The sequence below is a fragment of the Bubalus bubalis genome, chromosome 4, assembly GCF_019923935.1.
Source record: "Bubalus bubalis isolate 160015118507 breed Murrah chromosome 4, NDDB_SH_1, whole genome shotgun sequence".
Classification (NCBI taxonomy): domain Eukaryota; kingdom Metazoa; phylum Chordata; class Mammalia; order Artiodactyla; family Bovidae; genus Bubalus; species Bubalus bubalis.
In genome coordinates, this window is record NC_059160.1 from 110,561,011 (window position 1) to 110,582,861 (window position 21,851).

General features: G+C 36.5%; 1 protein-coding gene across 9 annotated transcripts in view; it reads left to right on the forward strand.

The window, feature by feature from the left end:
* Nucleotides 1-21,851, forward strand: part of PPP1R12A (protein phosphatase 1 regulatory subunit 12A) — a 164,533-nt gene that overhangs the window by 46,882 nt on the left and 95,800 nt on the right. For all 9 annotated transcript variants that reach the window (XM_025284411.2, XM_006075141.3, XM_006075140.3 and 6 more), the window contains exon 2: nt 16,830-16,960. In XM_025284411.2, coding sequence (XP_025140196.1) covers nt 16,830-16,960 — 131 coding nt within the window. The remainder of the gene's footprint in view (nt 1-16,829; nt 16,961-21,851) is intronic.

Sequence of the window (21,851 nt, forward strand, 5' to 3'; positions counted from 1 at the left end):
ATGCAGTGATGGGACCAAATGCCATGATCTTAGTTTTCTGAATGTTGACTTTTAAGCCAACTTTTTCGCTCTCCTCTTTCACTTTCATCAAGAGGCTCTTTAGTTCTTCTTCACTTTCTACCATAAGGGTGGTGTCATCTGCATATCTGAGGTTATTGCTATTTCTCCTGGCAGTTTTGCTTGCAGCTTGTGCTTCATCCAGCCCAGCGTTTCACATGATGTACTCTCCATATAAGTTAAATAAGCAGGGTGACAATATACAGCCTTGATGCTCCTTTCCCGATTTGGAACCAGTCTGTTGTTGAACCAGTCCGATTCTAACCGTTGCTTTTTGACCTGCATACAGTTTCTCAAGAGGCAGGTCAGGTGGTCCGGTATTCCCATCTCTTTAAGAATTTTTCACAGTTTATTGTGATCCACAGAATCAGAGGCTTTGGCATAGTCAATAAAGCAGAAGCAGATGGTTTCTGGAACTCCCTTGCATTCTCAGTGATCCACCAGATGTTGGCAATTTGATCTCGGGTTCCTCTGCCTTTTCAAAATCCAGCTTGAACATCTGGAAGTTCACAGTTCACATACTGTTGAAGCCTGGGTTGGAGGATTTTGAGCACTTTTCTAACGTGTGAGATGAGTGCATTTGTGCAGTAGTTTGAACATTCTTTGGTATTGCCTTTCTTTGGAATTAGAATGAAAACTGACATTTTCCAGTCCTGTGGCCACTGCCGAGTTTTCCAAATATGCTGGCATATTGAGTGCAGCACTGTTAAAGCAGCATCTTTTAGGATTTGAAATAGTTCAACTGGAATTCCATCACCTCCACTAGCTTTGTTCATAGTGATAATTCATAAGGCACATGTGACTTCGCATTCCAGAATGTCTGGCTGTAGGTGAGTGATCACACCATGATGGTTATCTGAGTCCTGAAGACGTTTTTTCTATAGTTCTTCTGTGTATTCTTGCCACCTCTTCTTAGTATCTTCTGCTTCTGTTAGGTCCATACCATTTCTGTCCTTTATTGTGCCCATCTCAGTATGAAATGTTCCCTTGGTATCTCTGATTTTCTTGAAGTGATCTCTAGTCTTTCCCATTCTATTGGTTTCCTTTATTTCTTTTCATTGATCACTGAGGAAAGCTTGCTTATCTCTCCTTGCTATTCTTTGGAATTCCGCATTCAAATGGGTATATTTTTCTTTTTCTCCTTGCCTTTCACTTCTCTTCTTTTCTCAGCTATTTGTAAGCCCTCTTCAGACAACCAGTTTGCCTTTTTGCATTTCTTTTTCTTGAGAACGGTCTTGGTCACTGCCTCCTGTACAATGTTACTAACCTCCATCCACATTTCTTCAGGCACTCTATCAGATCCAGTCCCTTGAATCTGTTTGTCACTTCCAGTGTATAATTGTAAGGGATTTGATTTATGTCATACCTGAATGGTCTAGGTAACCTGATGAACTGTGGACAGAGGTTTGTGACATTGTACAGGAGACAGGGATCGAGACCATCCCCATGGAAAAGAAATGCAAAAAAGCAAAATGGCTGTCTGAGGAGGCCTTACAAATAGCTGTGAGAAGAAGAGAAACGAAAAGCAAAGGAGAAAAGCAAAGATATAAGCATGTGAATACAGAGTTCCGAAGAATAGCAAGGAGAGATAAGAAAGCCTTCCTCAGTGATCAATGCAAAGAAATAGAGGAAAACAACAGAATGGGAAAGACTACAGATCTCTTCAAGAAAATTAGAGATACCAAGGGAACATTTCATGCAAAGATGGGCTCGATAAAGGACAGAAATAGTATGGACCTAACAGAAGCAGAAGATATTAAGAAGAGGTGGCAAGAACACACAGAAGAACTGTACAAAAAGATCTTCATGACCCAAATAATGATGATGGTGTGATCACTCACCTAGAGCCAGACATCCTGGAATGTGAAGTCAAGTGGGCCTTAGAAAGCATCACTATGAACAAAGCTAGTGAGGTGATGGATTCCAGTTGAGCTATTTCAAATCCTGAAAGATGATCCTGTGAAAGTGCTGCACTCAATATGCCAGCAAATTTGGAAAATTCATCAGTGGCCACAGGACTGCAAAAGGTCAGTTTTCATTCCAATCCCAAAGAAAGGCAATGCCAAAGAATGCTCGAACTACTGCACAATTGCACTCATCTCACACGCTAGTAAAGTAATGCTTAAAATTCTCCAAGCCAGGCTTCAGCAATACGTGAACCATAAACTTCCAGATGTTCAAGCTGGTTTTAGAAAAGGCAGAGGAACCAGAGATCAAATTGCCAACGTCTGCTGGATCATTGAAAAAGCAAGAGAGTTCCAGAAAAACATCTATTTCTGCTTTATTGACTATGCCAAAGCCTTTGACTGTGTGGATCACAATAAACTGTGGAAAATTCTGAAACAGATGGGAATACCAGACCACCTGACCTGCCTCTTGAGAAACCTATATGCAGGTCAGGAAGCAACAGTTAGAACTGGACATGGAACAACAGACTGGTTCCAAATAGGAAAAGGAGTATGTCAAGGCTGTGTATTGCCACCCTGTTTATTTAACTTATATGCAGAGTACATCATGAGAAACGCTGGGTTGGAAGAAGCACAAGCTGGAATCAAGATTGCCAGGAGAAATAACAATAACCTCAGATATGCAGATGACACCACCCTTATGGCAGAAAGTGAAGAGGAAGTAAAAGCCTCTTGATGAAAGTGAAAGAGGAGAGTGAAAAAGTTGGCTTAAAGTTCAACATTCAGAAAACGAAGATCATGGCATCTGGTCCCATCACTTCATGGGAAATAGATGGGGAAGCAGTGGAAACAGTGTCAGACTTTATTTTGGGGGGCTCTAAAATCACTGCAGATGGTGATTGCACCCATGAAATTAAAAGACTCCTTGGAAGGAAAGTTATGACCAACCTAGAGAGCATATTCAAAAGCAGAGACATTACTTTGCCAACAAAGGTCCATCTAGTCAAGGCTATGGTTTTTCCAGTAGTCACATATGGATGTGAGAGTTGGACTATAAAGAAAGCTGAGCTCCAAAGAATTGATGCTTTTGAACTGTGGTGTTGGAGAAGACTCTTGAGAGTCCCTTGGACTGCAAGGAGATCCAACCAGTCCATCCTAAAGGAGATCAGTCCTGGGTGTTCACTGGAAGGAGTGATGCTGAAGTTGAAACTCCAATACTTTGGCCACCTCATGCGAAGAGTTGACTCATTGGAAAAGACCCTGATGGGAGGGATTGGGGTCAGGAGGAGAAGGCGATGACAGAGGATGAGATGGCTGGATCGCATCACCAACTCGATTCACATGAGTTTGGGGAACTCTGGAAGTTGTTGATGGACAGGGAGGCCTGGCGTGCTGCGATTCATGGGGTTGCAAAGAGTCGGACACAACTGAGGAACTGAACTGAACTGAATGGTCTAGTGGTTTTCTTTACTTTGTCCAATTTAAGTCTGAATTTGGCAATAAGGAATTCATGGTCTGAGCTACAGTCAGCTCCCAGTCTTGTTTTTGCTGTCTATATAGAGTTTCTCCATCTTTGCTGCAAAGAATATAATCAGTCTGATTTCAGTGTTGAGCATCTGGTGATGTCCATGTGTAGAGTCTTCTCTTGTGTTGTTTGAAGAGGGTGTTTGCTATGACCAGTTCGTTCTCTTGTCTAAACTCTGTTAGCCTTTGTCCTGCTTCATTTTGTACTCCCAAGGCCACATTTGCCTTACTCAGGTTCTTAACTTCCTACTTTTACATTCCAGTAACCTGCTATGAAAAGGGCATCTTTTTTGGGTGTTAGTTCCTGAAGATCTTGTAGGTCTTCATAGAACCATTCAACTTCAGGTTCAACTGGTCAATGGAAAATTACACGTATTATTTTCCCTCAATGAAAAGGAATGTGTAAAAGCTGATTTTTTTTCCTTCTTGCTATTCATATGCCCTCCCTCATCAAAAATAAATATTGAAGGGGTATCAGGCATGAGTACTGGTACATTATCAGGTGATTGTTATTTTTCTGAAGTTTTAATTTCAGATTGTTTTGCAAATTCAAGAAATAGAGGGTGGTCCAGTGTGATTAGATCTTTGAATTTGTGGAAATAAAGTGAGAGCCTAAATTTAAATAATAGTTTACAAGCTGATCACATTTAAGAGGAGTTCAAATATAGGAGAAAAGACAGATTAGAGATTAAGTAGACAAAGGAGCATGCTGTTTGGATACACACAAACTGAAGCAATGAAAATGGATAAAAATGCTTTCTACAGTCATAAAAAGTCCAGCCATGTAACTGTTGTTTATCACTGCATCACAGATTACCCCTAAACTTGAAATTCCAAACATTTATTAGCAAATTTTCTAGGGTTAAAAAATTTGGATGTACTTTGACTTCACACTACTGACTGGGATCATGTCATCTGAAGGCTTAATTTGGGGTGGGGTGGGAGAGTGACCCACTTCAAAGCCCATTATTGGGAGATCTTGCTTCTTTGCCACATGGGCCTCTTAATGAGATTGCTTCTTAACACTGCAATTAAATTTTCCCTAGTTTTAAGCAGTTTGGCAGAGGGCAAGAGAGAGTTCATGCCAAGATGGAAGCTACAGTCTTTTAATAACCTAACTTAAAAGTGACATCCCATTACTTCTACTACATTCCGTTTGTTAGAAACAAGTCACTCAGTCCAGTCCACACTCAAGGGGAGGAGTTTGCACACGGATGTGATTTACCATGAGGCAGGAATCAGTACCATCTTGGAGCTCTTTTGTTTATGAAAAGGATGTGAAAATACTATTCCAAGGCTTGACTGTCTTCCCCCTGCTTTTTTACACCCATTTATGTCCTATAACAACTAATTTGCCTTTCTCTTTCCAAACTTCTCCCCTTTTACTTAGTTTGATTTTTCTAATATATCAAAAATTTTTTTTTAAATTTAACATCAGTTCTTGAGGTTTTAAGAAAGGTATACTGAGATAATCCATGTCTAGTAGAATGAGTAGAATTTTAGATTAGAGAGGTTATTGTTTTGTAATTTTTACCTTATATATATGTTTGTTTCTGATTAGACTGAATTTATTACAGGAAGAGGTTGGCTGCTTTTAACTTTGGACTTGGAAATGTGCTGTATGCCCCCCTCCCCCCAAAACAGTAATAATGGATGTTGATTATCCGTAAGTAATTATCATTCATTTAGGGAGCTTTATTTTAAAATCTCTATGCGAATCCTGTGACATACTTTAAATTAAAAGGATATATTACATATACTGTTTTAATTAAAAAGTATAAAATTGAGTTTTGCTTTAATTTTTGTCAAAAGAAAAAACCTGAGTACTGAAGTAATGGTTAAATTTTAGATACATTTTCTTTGTAATTATAAAGTATTTGGCTATGAATAATACATTGCAGTAGGATTTTTTTGAACCATATTCCAGTTTTAGAAAGATTGTACTTATCTTTAGGAAAGGTTCGGAATTTGGCACTCATCCATTTTTGCTCTTCTTTCCCTGGTCTTGTTTTGTTAGTTGTATTAATATTTCTACCTGGTTGGAATTTATAATAGTTGTGTTATTTTTGATTCACTTTTAAGAGTTTTAACCATTCTTTCTTGATTTCTGAATTTATTTTAATTGGTTGGATTTATTGTTAAACAGCGTTTATTGTCTTTTTGATCTCTTTTTTTTTTCCCCCAATGTGTTGGTAGCATCAAAATATGGGGCATTTCCTTTATTTTATCAAGTTGCATTTTCTTTCACACTGCTCTCTCTACCTGGATTTTTGCATACTTGCATACCTGTGTAGTTTTTTTTTTTAAGTTTTTATTTTTTCTTCCCTTTTATTTGGTCTCCCCCTTTCTTAAATACTCATAGCTCTGCAGGTTTGATACAGTCTTTTCTGATTACATTTTACATATGCTATTTGGTGCCTTGTTTATTTCTCTAGCTTCAGTTACCATGGATATCTGTGGTTCTTAATATAGTGTGTTTTTACCATTAGATGGGGAACCAGTTTAAAGTGGAAATTCCTGAGCACCATTCTCAGAGATTCTGATTTCTCCTCTCTTTCTCCTAAATCTAGGTTCAGTACTCTAGTTAAGTCCATAGCATTTATCCTACCTATTGTTATTGTTTGTTTAGTTATCTTTCTTGCCTGCTGGACTTTATAAGCTCAGCAAATGCAGAAATCTGGTTTATATCCTTCCCCAGTGTATTCCTAACTGCTGGAATGGTGTCTGGCTATAGTGGGCACTTAATAAATATTTATTAAATTGAAGATTCCGTGCTATTTATTGGCCATATATTTTGCTGAGCACTGAAGAAAGCCATCAGTTAACAGTTAGATAGCTAACTATGTAAATTCTTTGTTTTGTTTGGAAAGCCATAAGAATTTTACAGCCTTACTGTAGAGATTTTGGAAATTAGCTCAATAACTTTGACTTCTGATGATTAACATTTGACATATAGAGGTATATTGCAGGGAAATGGCAGTTTCGGTTCCAGGCCACTGCAGTAAAATGAATATACAAAGATAGCAAGTCACATGAATTCTTGGGCTTCGTAGTGCATATCATGGTTGTGTTTACACTGTAGTGTAGTCTGTTAACTGTGGAAGAGCATTGTGTCTTTAAGAAATTGTATATACCTTAATTAAAAAATAAATTTATTGCTCAAAAATGCTAACTGTCGTGAGCCTTCAGTGGGTCATAGTATTTTTGCAACATTAACATCAAAAATAACTAATTATAGACTATCAGAACAAATAATAATGGGAAAATTGTAAATATTGGAAGAACTACTGGTGCGTGACACGGAGACACAGAGTGAGAAAGGCAGCACTGACAGACTTGCCTGACAGGAGCCGCAGGCCTTCAGTGTGTTAAAAATACATGTGGCATCTGCAGTGGGAAAAAATTCAGTGTCTTTGAAGCACAATAGAACAAGGTATGTCTGTGTTCTTCCAGAGTCTTGAATATCAATTGCAAGAGTTGAATCATACTATACATACTCCTTTGTAACCTATTGTTGCTGTTAATTTAATTGAATAAAATAGTATGTAAGAGCTTTTATTACTTCCCCTGAAACTATTTTCTTACTGGTATATATCCATTAATTAAACACCTTTAGGTCAGTGTGTGATCATGTCTGATAAAGGTATTCAACAAAGAAAACAGGTACTTGTAGTGGTGTTTTATCTCCAGCACTCAGACAGTAATGAAACCTAGCAAAAGATTTTCTATAAAAAGTTTTCTTTAACTCATCTCTGCTCACATGCTGACTTTTCCTTTATTAATGCTGTGCTGCTTTTAAATTGCTTACTGTTTTCCTTTATCTGCTTATCTTACTTTCCTAAGTATATTACAGATATCCTGAGAACAGTACTCCATGATTGTTTTAGTCCGTTAAGAAAAATTTATTAAGTAGCACTGTTACTTAAGTATTGTGGGGTATATAAGACAATTTTTGTTTTTAAAGCATAATAATCCAGTTGTGAGAATACATGGAAAGTAATAAAGGCAGCATGTCTCATATAGTACTTAGTACAGTTTTATGTACGTGTACACACAGTAGTTCATAGATACCTTCTCATTCAGGAGAGATTAGCATTTTATTTTGATTCAGTCTACGTGTATTATGTACTTGCTATATGACAGGCAGTGTGCGTAAAGGAATCGAAAAGAATATACTCTCTGGTGCTGGTCTTTGTATCCATCAAAATGAATGGCTCAATGCTTTATGTGTAGTAGGCAGTCAGTGAAAGTTATGTGTCAAAGAATAATCCCAAACTTTAACATTTTATATTCTTTCTTCCCTTGTGGCACTAGTGGTAAAGAACTCACCTGCCTATGCAGGAGACATAAGAGACGTGGGTTCACTCCCTGGGTTGGGAAAATCCCCTGGAGAAGGGCATGGCAACCCACTCCAGTATTCTTGCCTGAAGAATCCCATGAACAGAAGAGCCTGGTGGGTTACAGTCCATAGGGTCCACAAAGAGTCTGGACATGACTGAAGTGATTTAGCACAGCATAGACAAGGATTCTAAACTCTAGAAGTAATGTTCTTCCCTTATTAAGTCCTCTAATGAAAGTCTTTGGCATCTAAAGATCTAAGTTTAACTTAGTACTTTATAGATCTTTATCAATAAAGGAAATAACACCTATGGAATAAGAGTACGTACAGGGTGTGTTTCAATCTTTGAATAAGTATGGTTCCAAGTTTTGGCATTCTCATTCAGATACTTAGTGTAATACTTGTTGGGTGAAGTATGAATGAATGTTTAAGCAGTGCTTGGATTATAGTCAGCCCTCCTCTACATCCAAAGATTCAACCAACCAGGGTTGAAAATAGTTCACAGAAAAATTCCACAAAGTTCCAAAAAATTGAAAGTTGAAATTGCCGCAAGCTTTCAACTATTTATGTAGCATTTACATTGTATTTACAACCATTTACATTGTATTAGGTATTTTAAGTAGCCTAGAGATGATTTAAAGTATACAGGAGGATGTGCACAGGTTATAATCAAATACTACCCTGATTTTATATTAGGGACTTGAGCATCTGCAGATTTTGGTACCTGCAGAGGGTTCTGGAACCAGTTGCCCACAAATACCAGTTGGGTGACTATACTTTTGCCCTAGAAAAATTTTTGTCTTGTGGGAGGAGAGGTCTCAAAAAAAATTGTTCATTTTTGTTATAGTCCCTTTGCCTTGTCCAGATCATTGAATCCACAAATATAAATTGGATCTTCTCCTTGTCAGGCATTGTGTCTCCTATGGATATTGTATATACATAAGTCTGAATTTTTCTTAATTCAAATAAAAATTTCCCATGGTTTAGCCATTGTGTCTAATCTGTTTTGAATTTATTTTTTCATTTTATAATTTGAATGTTATTTATGATTAGACTAGGCCTTTACTTTTACACCTATATCCTATCTGCTTATATAATAAGAAAGGCCAAAAAAAAAGTCATTTAACTAAAATGCAGTGCTGAACTTACTTTCATAATTAAATATAATAATTGAACTTCCCCAGTGTTCACTGCAGCAATAGTTACAGTAGCCAGGACATGGAAGCGACTTAGATGCTCATTGACGGATGGGTAAAGAGGATGTGCTACATATATACAATGGAAAATTACTCAGCCATGAAGAGGAATGAATTTGAGTCAGTTGTAGTGAGGTAGATGAACTACAGAGTGAAGTGAGAAAGAGAAAAACAAGTATTGTTTATTAATGCATATACACGGAGTCTAGAAAAATGGTACTGATGGACCTAGTAGAGAATGGACTGGGGAAGATGGGGGTGAGAAAATAGCACTGACATGCAGATACTATCATGTGTAAATAGTGGGAAGTTGCTGTATAACATACGGAGCCCAGCCTAGCACTCTGTGATGACCTTGAAGAGTGGGATGGTGAGGGGAGGGAGACTCAAGAGGAGGGGATATATCTGTGACTGGTGTTGTATGGCAGAAACCAACACAACATTGTAAAGCAATTTTCTACCAATTAAAAAAAGTAAAGAATTAATCTTATTAGTTAAAAAATATATAATAGGTGATCTCCTAAGATTGTATATGCTCATTTATTTGTCAGTCTCAATGCAAGACCAAGGTATTTATTTTTTATTGTTAAGGGAGTGCTGCTTGGAGCTCTTCATTGTTTTTCTTGTATAAACTACATCTGTAATTCCTCCTTTGATATGTCCAAATTCATTTCCTTTAAAATAGAACAAAAGTTTGTTTGGGTGTCTCCAATTTACTTCCTCTTTATGAACACTCACTGATTTCTATATCACCCTGAATGCTTAGGCCTTGGACTATTTCCTGGTATATCTACAAATTTCTGCTCCCACAAGTTGAGCAGAACTAAGTTTTCCTTACTAAGAGCCATAAAGAATTATTTCAAGGAAGTGGAAACTGTTTTAGAGGACTTCTGTATTCAGGTTAATTTGTCTTTTGCCTATCAGTAATTATGTCACTAATGATTAGATGCAAACTGTATTCACTTTATCTAATTATTATAATTATATATTTTTACCCAAGTTGTTGTAATTACATTTATACAACCAAATCATTTCCTTTGTTTTACCCTCCTGCACTGTATGTAATTTGTTGGAAGGAGGTTTGAAAGCCCTAAAATTTTCTTAGTGAATCTTTTAAAATTTAATCTTCATAGAAATATTGGTGGATAGGACTTTTACCAAAAGTGGTACTACAAAGAATATTTGACAAGTCTCTTATCATTTAACTTCGTTTTGTAATTTATAAGGGATGAAATAGTAAGTTTTGGATTAGAATATAGAGAAAAATTTAAATGGGGATGATTTAGCTTTCAGATTGTGTGTTGATATAAACAGAATAGCACCTACTATTTGAAAAGTACTGCGCTAAGCAATTTATGTATTAATTCATATACCTCTCATAGTGAACTTTTGAAGTAGGTACTATTATTGTCCTCATTTTCCAGAGGAATGTGTGGCATACAGGATGTTATATATATAATTGACTCAACAACAACTAGCCTACTGGCAGAACTGGATTAATCCCAGACAGTCTGGCTCTAGAGTCTGTACATTGAGTAAAACTACCTTCATGAAAAGGAATATAACATGTCAGAATTTATTTCAAATGCCTCTAATTTTGTAATTGTGATTTTACTTAATTGAATTACAGAGTTGCTAAATACATTTGTTTTTATCTCTTCTAGAAATGAAATGCAGTGATTTTCAACTCCCATGCCTAACCCATACATAATCTGTCTTTAAGGCATGGATTCTGTCTTCTTAGAGCCAATTTTGTGCAGCTATTTATAATTATATCCTTTGTTATTAGGTGTTTCAACTTTTTCCTAAAAATGAGTGGGAAACAAAGTTGTCCTTGTGCTAACTTGCTGAAAAAAATAAGTAGGCCCTCTTTTCAATAAAAACAGATGTTTTATGTACTTGGAACTAGTTTCCTGAAATAGATTATATTATAGCTCAAGTTGACAAAGCTGCCTGTACCTAGAATTAAATGACAAAAGTGTCTTCACACAATCATCTGTTACTGATAATAGCTTGGGATATGTAGAAAAACTTGTGATAAATCACATCAGATAATATTTTAGAAATACAGTTGAGTCACTCTCTTTCTTTCCATGTATGACTTAATATACTGACCATATTTAGTCAACTGTTTAAAGTCAGCAAGTCCTGTATCTCTTAATGTGCTGCATGTGTTAGCTTTTGATTTTCTTAGCAACAGTATTTTTATGGGCATGCCTGCCAGTTTCTTGTGTATGCTTTGTAAGTGTTCAGGAGAACACTGAACAATTTACACCACAAACTTGAGATTCATTTATAATATATGTCTTATGACAGTGTTTTAGCATTTAATTTATATTTAAACGTTTCAAAAACATGTAAAGAAAGGCAAAAGCGGATTTAATATTAACAGCTTTAGGTATTTTTGTTGATGTTTTTACATTACACTGACCATAAACATTTAAAATCAAAATCAGCAACATTTCATTTAGAGAAATAACTTTATATATTTTTTCAAAGAGCTAGGGTAGTCACGTTTTTAAAATGGAGAAACTTTAAAAATTAGTCATTTGTTCTGAGACTCTTTTATCTTCAATGTCAAAGAATTACTCATAAGATGGCAAATAAGACCCTGTTCGGGATCCTGCCTTTATGTTACACATATGCCCCATACGTGACTTTGTTACTGGATCATATGTTAAACTCATGTGTAGAGTTATTTCCTCTGGGAAATATTCCGTGATGACAACCATTCTTCCTTTTCTTAGCTTTCATAATAAATATACAGCCATATATTTATTATATTCCTTTTTAAATTATTATTTACTTGTGTATTTGAATGCTATACTACATCGTGAGCTTCTTGAGAATGCTCTTTAACTGAATGATTAAAATAACACAAATATCTTTGTCTTCCAGGCAGCATATAATGATTATAATTTAATCTTAACTTTTCTTTTAACTATTTTCATAGAAATCACATCTCTACATTCTCTCCCTGAATGATTTCAAGTTCCATTATTTTAATTATTACCTTAATGCAGGTAATTCCCAAATTCTATTTTCATCCCACATTTGTTTCTAAGCTCTAGATTTCCATATCCAGTTGGCCCCTGGAAATGCATGATTAGAAATTCAGCATATCCAAAGCTAAGATCATCTTTCTTTCTTCAACTTGTTTTTCAAACCTGTGGTGTTTATTTTCATGAATGACCTCCTCCTGTTCCTCACCCTTCGTATCCAATCTTCAATTAAGCGTTGTACATTTTGTCCTAAATTTCTCTTTTAATATATATTCATTCTGAATAACTGTTGCTTAGGTCAGACTCTTCCCTCTTCATACTGTTCCCAGTAATCTTCCTGAAATACAAATCTGATCATGTTAACCCTCTGCTTGTAAACTCTGAATAGCTTTTTCAAACATCATCTTCCTGAAACTCGACAGTGTTTTCGTCTACTTGCCCCTCCTGCCTGAATTGAGCCCCTATTACTGATATAAATATTCCAGGTTTTCTTGATGAGTAGAACAGAAAGCAGATCAAAAGCTACCTCTAACGTCAGATCCTGTCATCTTTGTCTTAATGTTACGATCTTTTACCTGCAATATATTCAGACCTTTTACCACCTAGACCTTTTAGCACCTATCCTTATTCTGTTTTATAATTTACAGATACTGTATACCATTTGCATGACTTGCTGTTCTGTTATTCCATGCATTTTTGAAAATCATAGTGCATTTACTCAGTGATGTTCTAGTTGAACAACTCATGCAATCTTCAAAATCTTGCTCAAATGTATATTCTTATGAGATCTATATGGACCATCTTAATCACAAGATCTCTTTATGTTCCCAAGGATATTTTAGTACTTCCTACCCACTGCTATTATGCCCTTTTGTAATCATTGCTCATGAACTAGCATTCTGTACTAATGTGATCTTTTCTATTCTTTTGGCATTGGCATATGTACTTTTTAGCATATATAATTTGAAGAGTAGCCAGATACTTAAAAAGAATATGTGAGAATTTGGGCGGCAGGGAGAACTCATAATATTTAAAGGGTTATCAGCTAAAAAACAGATTCCATTTGATACTTAGAACCTCAGGAGGCAGGAGATAGATAAGGAAGACATGTTTTAACGTGTACAATTTATTTTTTTATATTATTTATTTTTTAAATTTGTTAATTTTTTAATTGAAGGATAATTGCTTTACAGAATTTTGTTGTTTTCTGTCAGACATCAACTTGATAGCATGTACAATTTAGGAAAAGATAAATGAAATGTTTTATACTGAAGATAATGCACAGTAGGTTTTTAATACATGCTAGTTCTTTTTTATTTTTTATTAACTTTTAAAATTGAAGTATAATTTACATATAATGTATACAGCATATAATTCAGTGAATTTTTACATTTGTACATGCCTGTATAAAAATCAGAAAGCTGGGGAACATTTTCAGTCTTCCCAAAAGCTCCCTCATGCTCCTTCCATTATTTCCCCACAGAGTTAACCATGATTCTGAGCTTTATAACTGGAGATTAGTTTTGCCTGGAAATTCAGTTTGTATCCTTTGTGTCTGCCTTTTTTCACTCACTTATATATGTCTGAGAGGATTACATATGTTGTTGAAGGTAGCATTAGTTTATTCTTTTTTCATTGATGTATAGGATTCTGTTACATGAGTAGAATCTCCCTGTATACACATACATCCCACCCCATTTATTTAACAGTACTATAACTTGAGTAGATACTGTCAAATGGTTTTCTAAAGGGGTTATATGAATTTTACACTTTTACCAGCAGTTTGATATTTCTCCATATTACAACACAATAGATTTAATATTTTTAAGAACCAAGGCTTAGATTTTCTTTTTATGTAAGCATTGCCTATTATACGCATTTTGAAAATAAATAAAAATTTAAAAAATTTATTCATAGTCTCACAACCAGTGATAAGGACTATTAATTTTATTATATATTCTTCTAATCCTTTGTGTACTTTTTAAGTAAAATTATAATCAGGCAAACTGTTTTACATCTTTTTAAAGAAACTTATATGTTGTGAGCATTTCCCATATCTCTTTACTGTAATGTCTTATTTGAAATTTTCTCCATTTTTAAAAAAACAATCATATTTGTATTAAGCACACTTTATCAGGTAGGGTTTTATATTTTTATAGCAGTGGTAAACATCAGAAAACTGTTTTGACGCCAGTAGGAATTGAGAGGTTGAAAGAGAGAATAGAATTTAGTATCTTTTCCCAAGGAAAATTAATGATTAAACTTATAAATAGGTCTATATTATTTAAGTCACTGTGAGTCATTAGCTATCTCAAATAACATTTTATAAACTACTTCCTAATGCAGTAAAATTTGTATGTTTCTTCTCTTGTTATCAGACAGCTACGGTCCTCACATTTCTCCTATCCTTTAACCACTGCTCCGTGAAAAACACAATTCTTTTCCCAAGCAGTGTATTCTCAAACTTTACATGAATGTTGCTTATATACTCATTTACCATTTGCTGTATGTACTATTTGGGCACTTTGGAATCTTGCCATCTTGTTCCAAATGGAAGAATCATGAATATATAAGAACGTAAATATGTCAGGGAATTTTAGAGATGTATAACCCATCAAATTCTTTCCTCCACCTGAAAGACAAAGCCCTAAAAGATTAGATTACTTGTTCCCAGCTACAGTATTTGTGGCAGAGCCAGAACTGAAGCCTACATCCAACACCTGTCAGAATTTTCCTGCTTCAGGTGTGAAGTACTTTGTCCTTAGTGCTTTTCTTGACACTAACTTTGTATTTTTCCCCCTAGGAAGAAGCTACTAAAAGTATTTTTCTTTGTTTCTGTGATAGGTAAAGGAAAATTGTTTTATACAGCAAACACTTACTAAGTGCCTGTGCTTAGTCGCTCAGTCGTGTCCGACTCTATGTAACCCCATGGACTGTAGCCCACCAGGCTCCTCTGTCCATGGGGATTCTCCAAGACAAGAATACTGGAGTGGATTACCATGCCCTCCTCCTGGGGATCTCCCCAACCCAGGAATTGAACCTAGGTCTCCTGGATTGCAGGTGGATTCTTTACTAGCTAAGCTACCAGGAAAGCCCTATTTAGTGCCTAGAATGTATGATATCCTGTTTCAGAAACTGCAAATAGATGAGAAATAGTTGATGAAATAGGAACATCTGTCAACATGGTGTTAAGTGTGAAAGGAGCTTATTTTTGGGAATCTGAACATCTGTGATAGAATTTCAGCTCTATCATTTCCCATCTCTGTGGCTTATTCAACCTACTTAATTAATCTCTTTGAATCTTAGCTTTCTTGTTCATTTATTCCTTTATGGAGCCCCTACCACATGCAGAGAACAATATAAAGAGCTGGGGATACAGCATTATGAAGGACTTTAAAGAAACTTGTTTCTGTGGTTTGTATATATTACTATTTACAGTTTGTTGTTGTTTAGTCGCTAAGTCGTGTCTGACTCTTTTGCGACCCCATGGACTGTAGCCCATCAGGCCCCTCTGTCCATGGAATTCTCCAGGCAAGAATACTGGAGTGGGTTGCCTTTCTTTCTCTAGGGGCTCTTCCCAACCCAGGGATTGAACCCACGTCTCCTGCATTGACAGGCAGATTCTTTACCACTGAGCCACCAGGGAATGTTAAAATGTAGGAATTTATGTATTTATTAATTCATTTTAAATGAGTAAAAGCAGTGCCTTACCTCTGTTAAATAAATGACATTTTTAAAGTAACTAATTAGTTTACTTCTGAAAACTTGAATTTATCATTAGTAATAAATACTGTTAGTTGTTTTGACAGACCTACTTTGCTCATTTTCAAGAAAGTTTCTGCCACAGCCCAAGCTAGACTAACTATAATTTGTCATTTAAGTAAAAATCATATTCCATTGTAGCCTGTATGGGGGAAAAATCTGAAAAAGAGTGGCTGTACGTATAACAGATTCACTTTTCTGTATACCTGAAATGAACACAACATTGTAAATATACCCCAATAAAATTATTTTAGAAAATGATATTCTATGGAAAAAGTGGCTAGATCAGCTTGCAAATTATACAAGTATTTTTCTTCAGGGCAGTCATTATCCTTGGAAGAAATCTTGATGCATGCTTCCTATTTTGTTTCACAAAATATTTAAAAGATGTATATTTGAGTCAGAATTTAATATGATTTATAGTTTTTACTGCATTGTCAAGGACATTCATAAGTAAACATGGCTTGTGGGAAAAAATGAACCTGTGAGTGTATAGCTGTGAATACAATGGCAGTAGAGTGCTGTGCGTTCCTTTTTCTCCCACTGCCTTGGTTTGTGCTTAGACACAAGCATGTTTGTAACTAACACTTTTGCACCATCAGGTGCACATGTCAACATAGTGTAAAGGGGAAATGCCATCTTAGTATTATTATGAAAATAATTTTGATCTTGTCAACTCTCTGAAAGGATCCCTCTTCCCTAAACAGATCACATTTTGGGGAACACTGCTATAGAGTGTATTATTGGTACTTAATTATAATGTTTTGATTGTTTTCATGTTGGCATGTACTTGTTTCTGTCATGGGGTTGGCATAAGAAGTCTAGTCTCATACAGTATTGTTCTGTGTATCTAAACAAGTACTATTAAAATTTAGTTAGTACTGTTTACCTGCTTGATAGCAATACAATCAAGATAGCAGCAGACTGCCTTTTAGAAAGTATTTGTTATGAAAGCTCCAGGATAGGAATTTTACTCTGTTGATGTGTTATTGGGAGTATTGATTCAAAGTTTTTCTGATCCTGCTTTCTGTTCTGTTTTTAGGCTTGCATTGATGACAATGTTGATATGGTGAAGTTTCTGGTAGAAAATGGAGCAAATATTAATCAACCTGATAATGAAGGCTGGATACCTCTGCATGCAGCTGCTTCCTGTGGATATCTTGATATTGCAGAGTAAGCTAGTGCTGTGTTTATTTTCATCCAAACACTATTTTAGAGACGAGATTTTATAGAAATTGTTATTATAGATAAATGAGAAAACTGTTATATTGCCTTACTTGATAAAAATTATTCTTCCCAGGAAAGAGAATAAGTGGATTGTGGGAATCCAGATATTGTCTCTTGGTGTGAGGTCATCTTCTTGTCTCCCTCCTGTCTTTGACTTTGATACTTTTAACTGATATGAGTAATTCTCTTGAGTACATGTAGAGTATTGTCAGATGACTCAAGGTTAATATTAGGTTGGTGCAAAAGTAATTGCAGGTTTGCATTGTTGAATTTTGCTCTTTAATATTGGAAGCGAAATGAAATGAAGTGAAGTCGCTCAGTCGTGTCTGACTCTTTGCGATCCCATGGACTGTAGCTTACCAGGCTCCTCCGTCCATGGGATTCTCCAGGCAAGAGTACTAGAGTGGGTTGCCATTTCCTTCTCCAGGGGATCTTCCCAACCCAGGGATCGAACCTGGGTCTCCTGCATTGAAGGCAGACGCTTTAATCTCTGAGCCACCAGGGAAGCCCTTAATATGGAATACATTCTTAAATAAATGTGGTTGTTATACATCATTTTAATGCACATTTCTTGCTATCTGTTTTTTTGCTAGTGACTTATTACTGGCTATTTATTTAATATTTATTTTAGACTAGGGAAATTATGTTAGACAAAAAGCGAATTTGAGCGATTTCTCTTTGGAACTTTGTAAGTTCCAAATGCATCGTAAAACAGTGGAGACAACTCACAGCATCAGCAACGCTTTTGTCCCAGGAACTGCTAACCAATGTACAATGCAGTGGTGGTTCAAGAAGTTTTGCAAAGGAGATAATAGCCTTGAAGATAAAGAGCGCAGCGGCTGGTCATTGGAAGCTGACAACAACCAATTCGAGAGCAATCACCAAAGCTGATCCTCTTACAACTACACAAAAAGTTGCTGAAGAATTCAGCATCAACCATTCTACAGTAATTTGGCATTTGAAGCAAATTCATTTCAGTTCAGTCGCTCAGTTGTGTCCAGTTCTTTGCGACCCTGCGGACTGCAGCACGCCAGGCTTCTCTGTCCATCACCAACTCCCGGAGCTTGCTCAAACTCATGTCCATCGAGTCGGTGATGCCATCCAACCATCTTATCCCCTGTCATCCCCTTCTCCTCCTGCCTTCAATCTTTCCCAGCATCAGGGTCTTCTCCAATGAGTCAGTTCTTCACATCAGGTGGCCAGAGTATTAGAGCTTCAGCTTAAAGCAAAGTGGAAAGGCGAAAAAGCTCAGTAAGCGGGTGCCTCATGAGCTGAACGCAAATGAAAACAACTGTCATAATCCCCTACCATTGCAGCGAAAAAGAATAAAATACTTAGAAATAAACCTACCTAAGGAGACAGAAGAGCTGTGTACAGAAAACTTTAAGACACTAATGAAAGAAATCAAAGATGACATAAACAGAGAGATATTCCATGCTTCTGTGTTGGAAGAATCAATATTGTGAACATGGCTATACTATCAAATTCTGTCTGCAAATTCATTGTTATCCCTATCAAATTACCAATGGCATTTTTCACAGAACTAGAACAAAAAATCTCACAATTCATATGGAAACACAGAAGACCCCAAATAGCCAAAGGAATCTTGAGAAAGAAGAATGGAGCTGGAGGAATCAACCTTTCTGATTGTAGACTGTACTTCAAAGCTACAGTCATCAAGACACTATGGTACTGGCACAAAAACAGAAATATAGACCAATGGAACAAGATAGAAAGCCCAGAGATAAACCCACACCGCTATGGGTACCTTACCTTGGCAAAAGAGGCAAGAATATACAATGGGACAAAAATAAACTCTTCGGCCAGTGGTGCTGGGAAAACTGGACAGCTACGTGTAGAAGAATGCAATACACAAAGATAGACTCAAGATGGAATAAAGACCTAAATGTAAGACCAGAAACTGTAAAACTCTTAGAGGAAAACTTAGTCTATGACATAAATCACAGCAAGATCTTCTATGACCCACTTCCTAGAGTAATGGAAATAAAAACAAAAATAAACAAGTGGGACTTAATTAAACTTAAAAGCTTTTGCACAGCAAAGGCAACTACAAACAAAGTAAAAAGACAGCCCTCTGAATGGGAGAAAATAATAGCAAATGAAACAACTGACAAAGGATTACTTTCCAGAATATACAAGCAGCTCATACAATTCAATACCAGAAAAACAAACAGTCAAATCAAAAAGTGGGCAAAAGATTTAAACAGACATTTCTCCAGAGAAGACATGCAGATGGCTAATAAACACATGAAAAGTTGCTCAACATCACTCATTATTAGAGAAATGCAAATCAAAACTACAATGAGATACACCTCATGCCAGTCAGAATGGCCATCATCAAAAAAAATCTACAAACAGTAAATACTGGAGAGGGTATGGAGAAAAGGGAATACTCTTGCACTGTTGGTGGGAATGTAAATTGATACAGCCACTATGGAGATGAGTATGGAGATTCTTTAAAAAAACCAGGAATAAAACTAGCATATGGCACAATAATCCCAGTGTTGTTGTTGTTCAGTTGCTAAATCGTGTCTTAATCTCTGCAACCCCATGGACTGCAGCACGCCAGGCTTCCCTGTCCCTCACCATCTTCTGGAGTTTGCTCCAGGTCATGTCCATTGAATTGGTGATGCCACCCAACCATCTCATCCTCTGTCACCCTCTTCTTCTGCCTTCAGTCTTTCCTGGCATCAGGGTCTTTTCCAGTGAATTGGCTCTTTGCATCAGGTCATCAAAGTATTGGGGCTTCAGCTTCCATATCAGACCTTCCAGTGAATATTCAGGGTTTATTTCCTTTAGGATTGGCTGGTTTGATCTCCTTGCTCTACAAGGGACCCTCAAGAGTCTGTGGGTACACATATACAATGTATACAATGGAATATTATGCAGCCATAAAAAGGAACACATCTGAGTCTGTGCTAATGAGGTGGATGAAGCTAGAGCCTATTACACAGAGTAAGATAATCAGAAAGAGAAAAGCAAATATTGTTTATTAACCCATATATGTGGAATCTAGAAAGATGGTACTAATGAACCTATTTGCAGGGCAGCAATGGAGATGAAGACATAGAGAACAGACTTACGGACATGGGGTAGGAGAGGAGGGGAAAAAAGAGGGTGGGATGAATGGAGAGAGTAGTATGGAAACACTAACGTATGTAAAATAGATAGCCAGTGGGGATTTGCTGTATGACTCAGGAAACTCAAACCAGGACTCTGTGACAACCTGCAGGGTGGGATGGGGTGGGAGGTGAGAATGAAGTTCAAGAGGGAGGAAACATGTATACCTATGGCTGATTCATGTTGATGTATGGCAGAAACCAATACAATGTTGTAATTATCCTTCAAATAAAAATAAGTAATGTTTTTAAAAATCGTTATTTTGAAGTGTTATCTTCTCTTACTCTACTCAACAACAATGAACTATTTCTCAGATTGTGATGTTTGATGAAAAGTGGATTTTATATAACAACCAGCTTAGTGGTTGTACTGAGAAGAAGCTCCAGAGCCCTTCCCAAAGTCAAACTTGCACCCGAAAAAGGTCACAGTCACTGTTGAGTGGTCTGCTGCCCATCTGATCCACTAATCTTTCTGTATCCTGGCGAAACCATTACATCTGAGAAATATGCTCAGCAAATTGATGATATGTACTGAAAACTACAGTGCCTACAGCCAGCACTGGTCAATAAAACGGGCACAATTCTTCTCCAGGACAACATCCAACCACACTTTTCACACCAGTGCTTCAAAAGTTGAAGGAATTGGGCTATGAAGTTTGCCTCATCTGCCATATTCACCTGACCTCTTGCCAACCAACTACCACTTTTCAAGCGTCTTGACAACTTTTTGCAGGGAAAATGCTTCCACAACCAGCAAGAAGCAGAAAATGCTTTCCAAGAGTTTGTCAAATTGCAAATCATGCATTTTTATGCTATAGAAATAAATTTGTTTCTCACTGGCAAAAATATGTTGATTGTAGTTGTTGCTATTTTGATTAATAAAGATGTGTTTGAGTCTAGGTATAATAATTTAAAATTCACGGTCCAAAACCACAATTATTTTTACTAGCCTTAATATTTAACAATCTAGTCTATCCCTATGTAATCATTAATTGTTGGGGGAAATTAACAATCGTTCTGAATTATGTTGCTTTGCTAAAAAGAGTATGATACATAGTTCTCCAGTTATTCAGTGTATTTAATTCAGTGTATTTATGCTTAGTTTTTATTGTTTTCTAAAAATATCAAAAATAGTCATTGTATTTATCAGTTCAGTTCAGTCTCTCAGTCATGTCTGACTCTGCAGCCCCATGGACTGCAGCGTGCCAGGCTTCCCTGTCAATCCCAACTCCTGGAGCTTGCTTAAACTCATGTCCTTGAAGTTGGTGATGCCATCCAACCATCTCATCCTCTGATGTCCCTTTTCCTGCCTTCAGTCTTTCCGAGCATCAGGGTCTTTTCCAGTGAGGCAGTTCTTCTCATCAGGTGGCTAAAGTATTAGAGTTTCAGCTTCAGCATGAGTCCTTCCAGTGAATATCCTAAAAGTTGATTTCCTTTAGGATTGACTAGTTTGATCTCCTTGCAGTCCAAGGGACTCTTTATCTGCTCACATCAAAGCTTATCAACTAATAAGTATTGAATATGATAGTACTACTCTGAGAGTCCAACTTTCTCATCCATACATGACTACTGGAAAAACCATTGCCTTGACTAGATGGACCTTTGTTGGCAAAGTAATGTTTCTGCTTTTTCCAGTAGTCATGTATGGATGTGGGAGTTGGACTATAAAGAAAGCTGAGCGCCAAAGAATTGATGCT